The 12873-nt window shown below is 44.3% G+C and overlaps 1 protein-coding gene across 1 annotated transcript in view; it reads right to left on the bottom strand.

Annotated features, from left to right (window-relative positions):
• Positions 1-5328, bottom strand: part of ADARB2 (adenosine deaminase RNA specific B2 (inactive)) — a gene marked incomplete at its 3' end in the record, with an annotated part of 360961 nt that extends 355633 nt beyond the window's left edge. Inside the window, exon 1 of the mRNA XM_082854436.1 lies at positions 4945-5328. Coding sequence (XP_082710562.1) covers positions 4945-5044 — 100 coding nt within the window. The 5' untranslated portion in view covers positions 5045-5328. The remainder of the gene's footprint in view (positions 1-4944) is intronic.
• Positions 5329-12873: the final 7545 nt, after the last annotated feature.

Genomic DNA, 12873 nt, shown 5'->3' on the forward strand with positions numbered 1-12873 from the left:
ACAAAAACAGTGCTTTCATTTTCTAGCATTTTAGAAAAAGAAGCGGGCAGACATAAAAAATGCTCAAATGTTTCCACTGTCTTCACTCTGTATATATGTATATAGGTATACACACACAACTACAAACATCTATGGTTTTTAAATTGAACACTGAATGCTTTCAGAGCATAAGTTGTCTCTCCATGCCTCAAGAAAAGAAAAATGCAATTTCCTTATTCTGCATTTCCTTACATAATGCTCTTCTGGGACAGCACTTCTGCAATAACTGAATCACCACTATTTAGCTATGGATACACGAATCTCATATTTTTATTCTAAATTCAAGTTCACTCATCATATCTAATGCCCTTGAAGCAATCTCAAATTACTGCTATTACACGGGTCACTAGAAACCAGAAGTACTAATACAAATTTTAAAAAGAGAAAGGAAGAAGCCCTCACGTAATTAGAGAATGGCGAACAGTTTCATCAATTTAATTTTATCACCTAATCCAGCCCTTCCTCTGGAGCTGTGGGCGAGCGAGGCAAGCGGTGAGCACGGATGCTCGGCTGTGATGCAGGAGTAAGTCCCCAGCAGCCAGGATGAGACCCGCCAGCTACTCTGCCGCCGCGGGGGCTGAGAGCCACGGGCCTCCCACCTTCATCCTTGGCCCATCTTTGTATTTCATTAGCTTTGCACGGAATTCCATTTCACAACAAGCCTGTGTCTGCAGTCCATCTGCTCTACTTATCCTGTTCCTTTTGCCAACTTTTTATCTGCATTTCCCCACATTCAGCAACCGGCCACTCCTACCTCCTCATGATTCATCAGCTTACTTCTGCAGAGATTTACCCGTGTGTTAGCTTCCAAAATTCACCCTTAATTTTCTAAAACTCTGTGTAACTGATCCCCCGGAACAGTACGTGAAATTCAAGCATTAACTTAGTTTGCCGTCAAATGCCTCAAAAAGACAGGTGGTGTGTTGATGCTGAATTCAAGGGGACCGAGTTACCAAATGATTGTTTCTACAGCATTTAAAATAGTTCTCCACAGTTCCCTTCCTTTCTCTGTTTTAATGATTGACGCACTTCACTTAAAACCTTGTCTTCCTGTTTACCTCCTGGAACCAACTGAATTAGTATCAGTACCCAATCCATTTCCTAATATGTTTGTATTGAAAGAGCAATCTTTTTTTATTTCCAGAAATTTCAGTCATTTTATACATTGTATATACTCATGGGTCAAATGTTAAAAACATTTTATTCACAAAATTCATTTCACGCCAACACACAGCTTCTTTTTGGAAAACTACTCTCACCAAAGAAAGATCAAGAGAAACAAAAGAGAATACATATACTATTTTAATAATTAAAAATACACCTATGAAATTCCTCAGGCATATTACCCTGGAGGTATCCAATGGTCCAGAGATTAACTGATAAAAATTTAAGTGACTTACCTTTATATACTACACTATTTTGATGATGCTGCCTCTTGTGCTACCTGCTTGAGTTGATACTAATTTAAGAACCCTTCAACCTTTGCCTTTATTATTTAGGGTTAAAATATATACCTTTTACAATAGTCACACATTCAATTCTTTTGTAATACAGGCAGACATTTCTCTAATACAACCACATAACAGACGTGGTTGTGTGCAATCACCCCACATAATTTTACCCAGAACTGTAAAGCAGAGCACAGTCTCCTAGAATTCTCCGAGAGAAATGAGCTAAGTGGGTATTTTGTGTGGGCAGGCAGCAGTCAACTCTCCTGAACTACAAGAGCTGCCACGGTTTTCTGAAAGTCTTTGCATGAAATAGAAGCAGAATAAACTGACGGGTCTCACATGTTACAGGGGAGGTGAACACTCCTTAACCACATGTGTAAAAAAAAAAAAACCCTGTCCTTTTCACAGATTTTTTTTAACTGCCTGTTTTTTTCCCATAAAAACGTCAAAATTTGACATTTCTTGTTTGTACAGAAAACGTAAAACATTTATAAATAATTTCTAAGGTAAAGTCCCAACTAAAAAATAACACATGGAGAGAAATGGACAGCACTGGGTCCTAATAAAATAACAAGAGGATTGGTGGGTGGGGAGGTTTGCTCAGTATCCTTTTGAAAGTTTTTCTGAGAGACAAATGCAGGTCTCGGCTAGGTAATACCCAAAGTCATATTCTGTGACTAAGTTTTATTTTTATTTTTACTTTTAACGATATAAACTACTTTCTGTGTGGTATGGTGACTAAAAAATACCTCCTACAGGAAAAAATTTTACTTCCGAGACTCTGGATCATAGTTAATAATAATGGGAGTATGGTATCAATTCCACACTTATACTGTAGCGACGGAGTTTTTATTTCGGAGCCCATAGATTTTGACAATAAAAAGCATAATAAAGAAATCATAACAAAGCCACTTTTAGAGAATACATATAGCAAGCCAATAGCACTTCGGCTGACAGCTCCAGGAAACTAAAAGTTATGATGCAGCTTCAAAATGACTCTTGTTCATTAGAACAGGTGGAAATATACTTGTCATTGGCCAAAAAAATGAACATTTATTTTAATTTATTTATTCACATACAAAAAGAACTCCTTCTTTGTGCTCACAATCAGTGGCTTTAGTTAGTACTAAGTAGAGCCTTACCAAAATTCCTTAACAGCCACCCATGCACGTGTGGATTTTAAATTGTGACAAATATAGAGCTTTATTATTAGATAAGCTTAAAAGCTGAGGCTGTGCTATTCAATTACTGTTATTAAGATTCATGAATATTAGAACATAATTTAAATTCACTATTGTCCTGATAGAAGAGGGAAGAAAAGCATCCGTAATAACTGGGAATTATATACAAACTGATCTATTCCCAGGAAAACGCAAATAAAGATTTAAAGTGCTCTGTCATTGCTGTTTTCTTTTCGTTTGACCACACACACTTACACTGTTAACTTTCCCCTAAAAAGTGAATACTTAGCAGTTTGATTTGACTCATAGACCATGATAAGCTGTCGGCAGATGCCATAGGAAATTTCACCCCGCGGATAAATTTACGCATAACAGGAATTAGCACACACATCCTGATTACCCTTTCCCGCTTCAGTTTTTGGCTATAAAAATTAAGAGACTTGGTATATTGAAAACAAAGCATATAAATATTTCATATAAAATTTATTCTGAATTGTCATAGTTAAGTTTATAGCCAATGAAGTCCTCCTTCAGATTTTCTTGTCTTCCTTTCCGAAATCAAATGCCTTATAAGCTGGCATGACTGACTTTTAAAGGTACAAAAAATGAATTTGGAGAAAGGCACAAATGTTCATCAGCTTATATTTTCTTTCTATAGGTTTTGCTTTACTGTAAAATATTATTCCATGCTTTTCAATTTTAAATATACTAAATAAAAAGACTGGAAAATAAGAACTCTTGAAGTACACAAGAGAACGTTTCCTTTTTATCTCTTTTAAAAGTTATATTCATTATTAAATTCTGTGATTTTTTTCAATATCATTGTCACTTTCTGTTAGCATTATTTTTGGAAGACATTAACAGATTTGTTTCAGAGTGAAATTTTCAGGTAACAAAGTGAATAGCTGGCATTCATTTTAGCAGCTCAAGAGTTAAATTAGAATGACAGAATCACCCCCTTTGACACCGAAGGCTCTGAAACCTTCCTGGGAAGTTGTCGCTTTGCTCCCTGCCACCCTGACATACAATCATAATTAACGACTGTGTACTACTGGCATTTATGTCTTCAAACCGCCCGGCTAATTTCTATTATTGGAAGAAGTCGGGAAGGACTCGGGGACTGTTTGAGAGCAGTTAGGAAAAGATGGGGCAGAAGTCCTCTTGGGAGAGGACTTACAACTTCAACCACATCTAACTCTGCACGCTCCAGCAGAGAAACCGGAAAATCTGATACATTTTAGTTGTGTCTTTTCAACTGTTGTGTTCTTTATGGCTCCCTGGTCACTTAAAAAAAAAACAAAAAAAATGCCTTATTTCAAATAATAAGAACTGAACTTTCTCCTGCAGACTCATGATAAGGAGCTGCTGATAACAAGTTCCTCTCTGGGGAAGAGCTGGCAGCCCTGGAAGACTCCTTCCACCCTCCTGTGGAAGGGACACCGGCTAGGATGACATTTCAAGACCGGCCTCTTCCGTGGAGCTGGGCCGGCTGTGCACCAGCCCCTGTGGGAGCCCTGGGCTACTGATGGGACTAACTTCAGGTGGCTCCTCTCCAAACAGATCGGGAACCAGGCACAGACACGATGGTGTGTCAGGAGCAACCTGTCATCGGCTGCTTTTTCTCCTTCTCTGGTTTGCAGTTTTTCTCACCTCTAACAAGCTGTAATGCCTGTTTCTCTTTTCATGTATTAATTTCTGCTTATTCCCCCCAGATAAGCCCTGTTTCTCTCTGCAGGTCCCCGTGCTTACAAAACAACGGGTACCACTCTAAATAGAAACCGTCAGCCAACGAAGGGACGCTGTTTCCCGGGTTTGTCCACTCCTTCCTCCAAGACAGTTTGCATGGAAAAGCTGGCACGAGGTCCCGTCCCTCGTTCTTAGGGATGCTGGCTTAAGAGAGGGTTTCCTTTGGCCCCCGAGCTAACGTTGCCTCTGCGAGGGTCAGAGGCAGTGCCGGTGGCCAGCGGCCAGGGAGTGCAAGTCCAGGGAGGGCCCGTACTCCAGTCAAAGGAACAGCCCCGTCCTCAGCCCCTCTCCTCTGCCTTTTGCTGAGCCCTCTGCTCCGTTGGTTCGCCACCCTCTCTGGGCTTGCGGAAGCCCCGGCATTTACAAAGGGATCTGAACTCCAGAGCCGAGCGCTCTGCTTTGTACCGACCGACATCCCACCAGCATCCTGAAGTGAAGCTGCTGGAAACAGGCAAAGCCCACAGACAAGAGGAGGCGGCGCAGCGCGGAGAGTTCGCGGGAGACGGCGCAGATAACCGGCTCCTTACCTTTGCGCTTGGACCTCCTCCTCCTCCTCCGCTTGGACTTGCATTTCAGTTGACTGCTCAGCCCTCCGGACCCTCTGCTGGTCCCCAAGACCGATGCCATGGCTGGGACCCGGTAAGTGGAACAGGGCAGGAATCCTTTCTTAAACAATTTCACCTTTCCTGCTCTTGTCGCCCGCCGCCGCCGTCGCCGGTAGATGCGTCTGCAAATCAGGGAGCAGGTTCACTTTTTAGGACTGAGCACTCAAGCGCTCCCGCCCGCCCTCCTCTCTAATTGTTCTCTGTCACTTGTTTCCAGCTGGGCTGAGAGCCGCGATCTAAGCTCCAGTACCAAAGCGCTCTAGGGCCGGAGGGACCGCGAAGGAAAGGTGCGCCCGGCCCAGGCCCCCCCCCCTCCTCTTCCCCCTCTTCCTGCCCCGGCAGCCTCTCTTGATCTGGGCTCCAAACGCAGGGCTCTACTTTGGCACCTCTTCTAGTTGTTTGGCACCAGCCACTTTGAAGCCAATCACGCAGGGAGCTTGTCTATTTGCTGCTGCAAAGTCTAATTAGATCCAATCACAACTGTCTGCTGGCTCTGACATCAGCACCACCAGCCCTGTGCATGCCCTGTCAGCTTGCAAACTCAGCTCCCATTTGGACGGATGGAGCTGCCCAGGACCCGTGGAGAGGGAAGGAGATTGCACAGGAGGGAGGGAACAGGCAGGCTGAGCCAGCTTCTCAGGGAGAAGCCTGAGGGGCAACTTGCAGAGGAATCTACCCCAGATCCAGGCTTCCTGCTCAGACCAAAGGGACAGGGCATTACCCCTCTGTGCGCTCAGAAAGATGCAGAGACTGTGTATCTCCAACCAAACAGTTTTTAACTAGTGAATCCGTTATAATGCTTGTGCGTCAAGGGGAAAGTCTCTCTCTAAGAAATACCAAGCTCTCACTTCCTCAGAAAGGGGCTAAGGTTTGCAGTTCCCCGGGAGACAGCCTCTTAGGGGTATTCATTTTTCAGAAACTGCATGTTTGTCTGTTTGCTTGTTTTGCTTCTTCCTTCATATCCCTTGGCTGTTACCTCTGCACAAGAGAAATACTGCATAAAGACGTAGGTGTTCGGATCTGAGTCTGATTTTTAAAGCGAGGGATTTCAGTAGGTTGCTCTATTTAGGGAACAATGAAATGAAAGGCAGAGAGGGCTTTCATCTAATAGTTTTATTGCCAAATGTGACATTCGGAAGAAAGTAATATTTACAAGGAGATGGATTGCAAATTGAACTAGTTTTGAACAGTTTTTTCAGGGTTATCCTATTTTTTCAAGATTATGCTTATGCAACCTTAAACATCTAAAGTAAAATATAAAAAGGAAAGTAATCCAGCCATCGTCATTGCATTCTGCATTTAAATCACATAAGCTATTAATTATAGTAGTAACGGTTTGGGAAAAAATCCACTCTAAAAGTCATTAGCATTAACACGATGATGTGAAAATGGCACACAAATACTTCTATTTCCTACTTTACATACACCATTTTCAAGCTCCTTATGGACCTAGAAATTTCCAGATAATTTTCTATGAGGTAACAATACTCTCTCTAAGGAACGCTGGAAGCAATCAGGATGTTGGGATATGTTGCTATGTGGTGAGCTGCTGGATCCTGGCTCAGTTCTCACTGAAGAGAGGGAGAGAGGAGGGCATCTGATTTCAAATCCTAACCCCACTGCTCTTTGGGCAAGTGATGTAAACTATGCCTCAGTTTCCTCATCTGTGAAATGGGGGTAATCACAAAGCTGCCTCTCAGGTTCATTCATCCTTGAGAATCAGTATAAACAGTGGCTGGTGCATACTAGTCACTTTATGATTATTTAGTAAATCAATCCAATAAATAATTTTGAAAGAATGAGCACATTATTACAGGTCGGGCTCAGAAAGCAGGGGCTTGTGTATTTTCCATTTAGGAGTTTAACTGTCTGGCTCATTTCAGGCTGATAAATGCAGTCACACCAGGGTCCCTCTATGTGCCAGGTTCAGCCATTTCCTTCCACCGACAACACAGCCCAATGCTGCTGCTAATTTCTAGAGAATGCTGGAAAAGCGCACTGCCCGCCTACTTACTCTCTGTGGCATAAAAGGTATTGGAGAGCATCAACTGTTATCTGGAAACACAGTTGTAGGACTCCCCCTGTGGAACCTCTGAGCTTCCACAATACACCTGTACTAACCCAGAGTTTCCCTATATAGGCTTTTGCCAAAGACCAGTTCCTGAGTTCAGAAGCCAAGGGAAAATGCTTTGGGGAGAAATACAAACAGCTGCACCTTCCAGCCTGTCTGCATTGATCAGGGCCCCCTCGCATCCCATCATCAAAGATGCTGCCTACGAGGCTCTGGTGTACTGGATCCCTTTTGTTGGAGAGTGGGTGTGGCTATCAGAGAATCCAGCTTCCAACCTTGGGGAGGGGGCTGGTCAAGGCAGCAAAATCTAAAACTGGACTTCAACACTTAGTTTAAATCCTGATTTGAAACTTGGTCAAGATCAAAATCTTGGCTAATCTTTACCTTTCTTAAAGTTCCCTCCAATTTGGTTATTTTGGGGGTATAATTTATGCAAACATTATTTTTGCATAGATAGGTGCTATTTTCTGTTTTTTATTTATTTTGCATAAGATCATGCATAATAGGTAAGGCAGGACACACTAAGGCCCAGCAGCAGCAATGAAGTTGTATCTCCTTGGAGGAAAGGCTTTTGAACAGGAGGCTCAGGATCACACACTTTTTGACGCAGGACAGCAGGAAGTGATCAGTGCTCACAGGCTTCCTATAGCCTTTTTTGCCTTCTATCTGTTTCTAGATCACTTCAGCACAGCTTGGCAGCTTAAAATGCTGCACAGAAGTTGGAAGAGGAACAGGCGCCCAAGTCACCCTACTGGCCATCAGGAGATGTTGCTGGTGTGTGTCTTCAGCCCGTCTGAGCCAGAACAAAAAGCTGGGAGTGGGGGGCCCCAGCAGGCTGGGGGCTGCCCAGACAGTCACATGTGACCCACATGTATCTGTGCGGGGGAGCTGGACAAGGACAGAAGGGAGGGCTGGCAGAGCCTGGAGGGACGCGGTATCCTCATGCCGACACTGCCTTTGTGCTGAGGAAGGTGTGGCTTCAGTCAAGGCTGGATGGGGTCCCCGTGGGCTGTTCCCAGCACCCCAGGATTTCCATCCTGGGTCTTATCAGGACTGTAATTGCATAGCTATCCTGGGTGGTGGTTTTGTTCGTTCCTCAAATGTCTCTCCCTCCTTAGGCCCTATGAGCTGTGAGGGGACCCCCGTGCCGGGTCTGTGGTCCAAGCACACGTGGGGGACATGGAGCCAGCCCAGATCGGATCTGCCCCTGGTTCAAGACACGTTAGTGAGTTTATACTGAGTCTGGTTAGATTTTCTCAAATCCTCCTTTTACCCAGGAGGAAGCTGAGGCTCAGAAAATTTAGGAAATTTGCCCAAATTAACCGAGGTTCGAAGGAGGCTCTCAATGGGATCATTCCAACTGTGATTTTTACCACTTTCCTCTGCTCATTTTTACGCTAGAGTTGGAGACCCAGTAACTTTGTGAAATTCTGTAAGCCTTCTTGGAGAGAGCTGAAAATATGTTAAATAGTGATTCTGAGCTTCAGTGAGCATATATGTGTGTGTGATTTATAAATACAGAAATAACTCAGCTCTCTCTATATATACGTGTATCGTTACATCTGTATCTGGACACCTCTTTCTAGATGGGCATCCAGACACAGATGTGCACGGTGTGAGTGAGGAGCCGGTGGCACTGGGACATCCACTGGTGCCGAGTACAGCCACAGGGACCTGTGAGTGTGCTGATGGCTCTCAAGGGCCCTGTTTACCTTTCCTTCTCAGAACAAACCTGGGGTATGGACATGGAAGACCTTATCATCCTAGTGTCCCCCTGAGGTTATGGAGGCTCAGCGTGCGGCAGAGTCTAGGCCAGTGTTATATCACTAGACAGAGGCAGACCCAAGACGTCTAGAACATTCCAATGTATTCCAGGAAGAACACAGATCAGAAAACTCACACTCACACGGATAATCTGACTTTCCATTTCTGCAGGAGAGGAACCTGAGGCCTGCGCCAGGACACAGGGTCACAGTAACTGCACCTTCTCACCTAAAGGCAAGTCCCCTTTCCCTTCCTGTGTGTCCCTGCTAGACTCCTGGACTCAGCATCTGTGGTTGATACCAACGTACGACTTCTCTCCTTAATACATCACAACGTCTGCATTTCCAGTCAGTTAAAAGTATTGTTAACTTGGTTTCTTACAGATTTCCAAAAACAAATAACTCCCACAGAAACAAACTGGACTTATTTAGAATCCAAATTTCAGTTAATCTTCCCTCCCCCATCAGACAATTTCCCCCAGGTGGAAAATAGCAGGACAAAGTGTTACCTGGAGGGATCTGTGTTTGCTGACTCACAACATTGTCATCTACGACACTAAATCATTACTTTTCACAAACAGAGAAATAGCATAAGAGGGCTTTTTTACTCTTTCATCTTCAGCCATTGTTCTTCAATTTAAATAACTCACATTAAAGAAGTTGGGCATGAGACCTGCAAGTACTAGGAAAGAACACATCCGGATGACTTGCTGTGACTTATTCTTATTCTCATCCAAGGTGTGGAAGCAACCTGGCAAGAAGGGGAGGGGTGCGGAGAGGTCTGGGCACAGAAGAGAGCTCTGAATGTGAGAATGCTCTTTATACAATGTTGCTACTAGAATTATCATTTCCTTTGTTCTTTTTCTCCTCCCAGGCATGCCTGTGGTTTGAGAGAACACCAAATGCATTCTTTTCAATTTCCTGAAGGAACCTGGTATACAGCAGATTTGCAAACATACTTTTTCAGAGCTCCATGTGCTGCTGATTATTTCTATGTGAGCTCCTAGATCAAATAATTTTGGCATACAGAGTTTTCTTTCTTGGTCAATATCACAAATTTTAATTTACCAAAGTATATCTTCCAGCTAAAACTCACCTGAGTTCTGTATTAATGTTTAAAGGATACTTGGAAAATACTGGTAAAGAGAAAAAAAGATCCTAAATTTGCTACCACCAGACCAGACTTCACGTTCTACTTATCTGTGCACTATGCCTACTTCTGGAAAAGGCATTTAACCCTCCTGAGCCTCTTCTGTCAAATGAGGGGAAATGACACCGCAGAGCTGCTGGGAACACCGAATTAAGAACAAGCATGCCAAGTTCTTTGTAAAGGGATCCTGAAACACTAAAGTCACTTCAGGTGCTTATTGTCTTTCAACACACAGTGCACTGATTTTAACCACTGACTTCCCAAGACCAGGAAAAGTATTCAAATCAAGATGGCCTTTGCAATAGAAGAAGATGGTCTGCCACTGCGTGGGTCCCGAGGGCACCCCAGGCCCTGTCTATGATGCCATACAAGTGACCTTGAGGCATGAATCTTTCCTCTGGGCTAACTGTAGCGTTGATTCCATTTCTTCCTAGGATGCAGGCTGCCAGCCACAAGACAGCATCCAGAATCAGTGTTTTATGATCTCTGTGACCTTTGGGATAAAGTGTGGCATCTTACCACTAAATGTTTGTGCAGGATATGAGAAATAGGAACCTGAAATAATCCCCTTCAACATTACGGATAGATTCAATAACTTACATTTACATTTAAAATGCCCTTGGTTGCTAGTTTCAGAAATGTGAAACCTTAATATTTTATTGAATCATAAAGAATTACCACTATTTAAAGCTTCCTTAATGCACACCCTATCCTAGATTTTCCCTTGTGTCTTAAACCAATACAGTTCAAAGAGTTAATTTTTTTTTTTAATGTTCCAAATCTTGTCTTGGAACCAGTGATTTTCAAAACGAACAATGTCATATCCCCAGAGTGCTGTGTGTGACAGCATGAAGACAGGAAGAAAAGGAAACACAGATGGAATTAATGGTTTAGGGTGTTAATCAATGTAAGAAATTGAAAGGAAGGGAAGGGAGCCTGTCAGGAATACATTTCTGGTGTTCGAATTGGGGTGGGCTGATGCTGTGGCTTTATTTTGATTCTCTTCCCGATGTTTAAAGTCTAAACACTTCATTTCCTCCTCTGGTTTCCTGGATTCTTCCCTTGCCTGGGACATAGGCTGTTCATATATTACGGATATTAATTTGCTGTTTACCTGGTCTTTTCCTTACCTCTGCCCACAATAGTCACAGGCAGAGAAATGAAAGGACATTGACCTATCCCACGCTTCAGATGGTTTGAACCAGGATCTTTGGACCATTTATGGAAATATTTTTAAAACACTTTTTCTATAATTCCCTACTTTTGGTCAAGGCAGGGAAAGGAAGAGTTAGGAAAACACTAGAAGGAAGATAAGGTGGGCTCCTTAGTGGGTTTAGAACAGGGATGGGCACGGGGGAGATGCACGGCTCTGGGTGGCCATTTCCCAGGACACTGGACACCCCTGCCCTGGTGTCTCCTGCCCTAGCTCTGGGGAAGGTCATGAAGACCCTCAGCCCAGGCCCCTCCTCCTTTCTGAGCCCTCCTGAGCTTACATATGAGGAGCGTCGGCAGTCACAGCCGACGGCTCGGCAGGGATGGGGGTGTCACCATGAGCAAAAACCACTTAATATAATCCCATCACTGAGTAGATGTGGTCCCTGTGAAAGGGAACTAGACATATTGGCAAGAAATATAATTTGGCTAGAGGAGATCTGAGCAAACAAGAATGTGTCAAAGCTGACGCTCTCAGACAGCCAGCTTTGTTGTCACCTGTCAATGCAAGATGTGTGTTGGAAGGTCCCATGGCTACATTCCACAAAACGCAGCATTATTCTTTTATTAATCAAAACCCTGGGCCCAAACAGAACAGCCCTTGCTCTTAGGACTACTATGTGCTGGGAAAATCACTCATCCCCACTCATTTCCATGGAGAACAGCAGCACCTCCCCACTCCATCACAAAAGAGATGCAGGAAGAACCGAAGACAGTGAGGAATTGCCCTGCGAGTGTGCCCACAGAGACCGTCGGCCGAGTGCATGGACGACAGACACCTTCCCTGGGTCTCTCTTGGTCCAAAGTGAAAGAGAAAAAGCTTATCAAAGCCTTTTTCCAGGGAAGCCATTCTTCTCAGCCTGACTCTGGAAAACCTGGGCCTTCGTCCTGGCCCTGAGCTTCACAACTATACAGGTCGTCTTGGGGATGCCCTGACATCGTCTGAGCACGAAGCTGCCTTTCCAGGAACTGTGGCCACGTTTTCTTCTTCGTACTTCTAGTGCCCACCAAGTTATTTACACAGCAATCCTGCTTTCCACATTCCACCCAGGGACATTCCCGGAGGGGCATTCTGCACCACAGAGTGCAATCCCCTGGACGGGGCCACCTGTGTGCCAGGGAAGCACCGTGGAGATGAGAGGGGCTAAGATTTGTAAAAGTTGTTGGAATGGTGGAAAGCTGTATGCAAATACAAGACAGTGTTGTTATTGACATGAGCCAGCCTTGTTTCACCAAACTCCTCACTGGTCCACAGACCTGTGATGCCTGGACCACCAGGACCGGGCAGTGCTGGGCATGGTGTCCACAGCACAGTCGGCAGAGCTGGCCTGACTCCTCTCCTGCCCAGCCATGAGCTTCAATTTCGTCCCTGGCAGGAGGCAATGCCCATCAGTGTCCACTGCTATGGCTGTTGTGAGGTTGAACTAATCAACTCTGTAGAGCAAGTAGACCAGCACCTGGCACAGGCACTTGTTAATAATGGTGGGAGTTACAGGGCACTCCTGGCATCACTCTGACATCAGTGTGGGAGCGTCACTTTCACACCAGGTTTGTAGCCTTGGGAAGGTAAGCATCTTTCTTCCACCTTCCAGATCCCGCCCTTCACTGCGTATCACAGACGGCAGGTGCCTGGACTCCTTTCCCTCTTCCTAGGT

This window comes from Leucopleurus acutus, assembly GCF_964270905.1.
Source record: "Leucopleurus acutus genome assembly, chromosome: 1".
Classification (NCBI taxonomy): domain Eukaryota; kingdom Metazoa; phylum Chordata; class Mammalia; order Artiodactyla; family Delphinidae; genus Leucopleurus; species Leucopleurus acutus.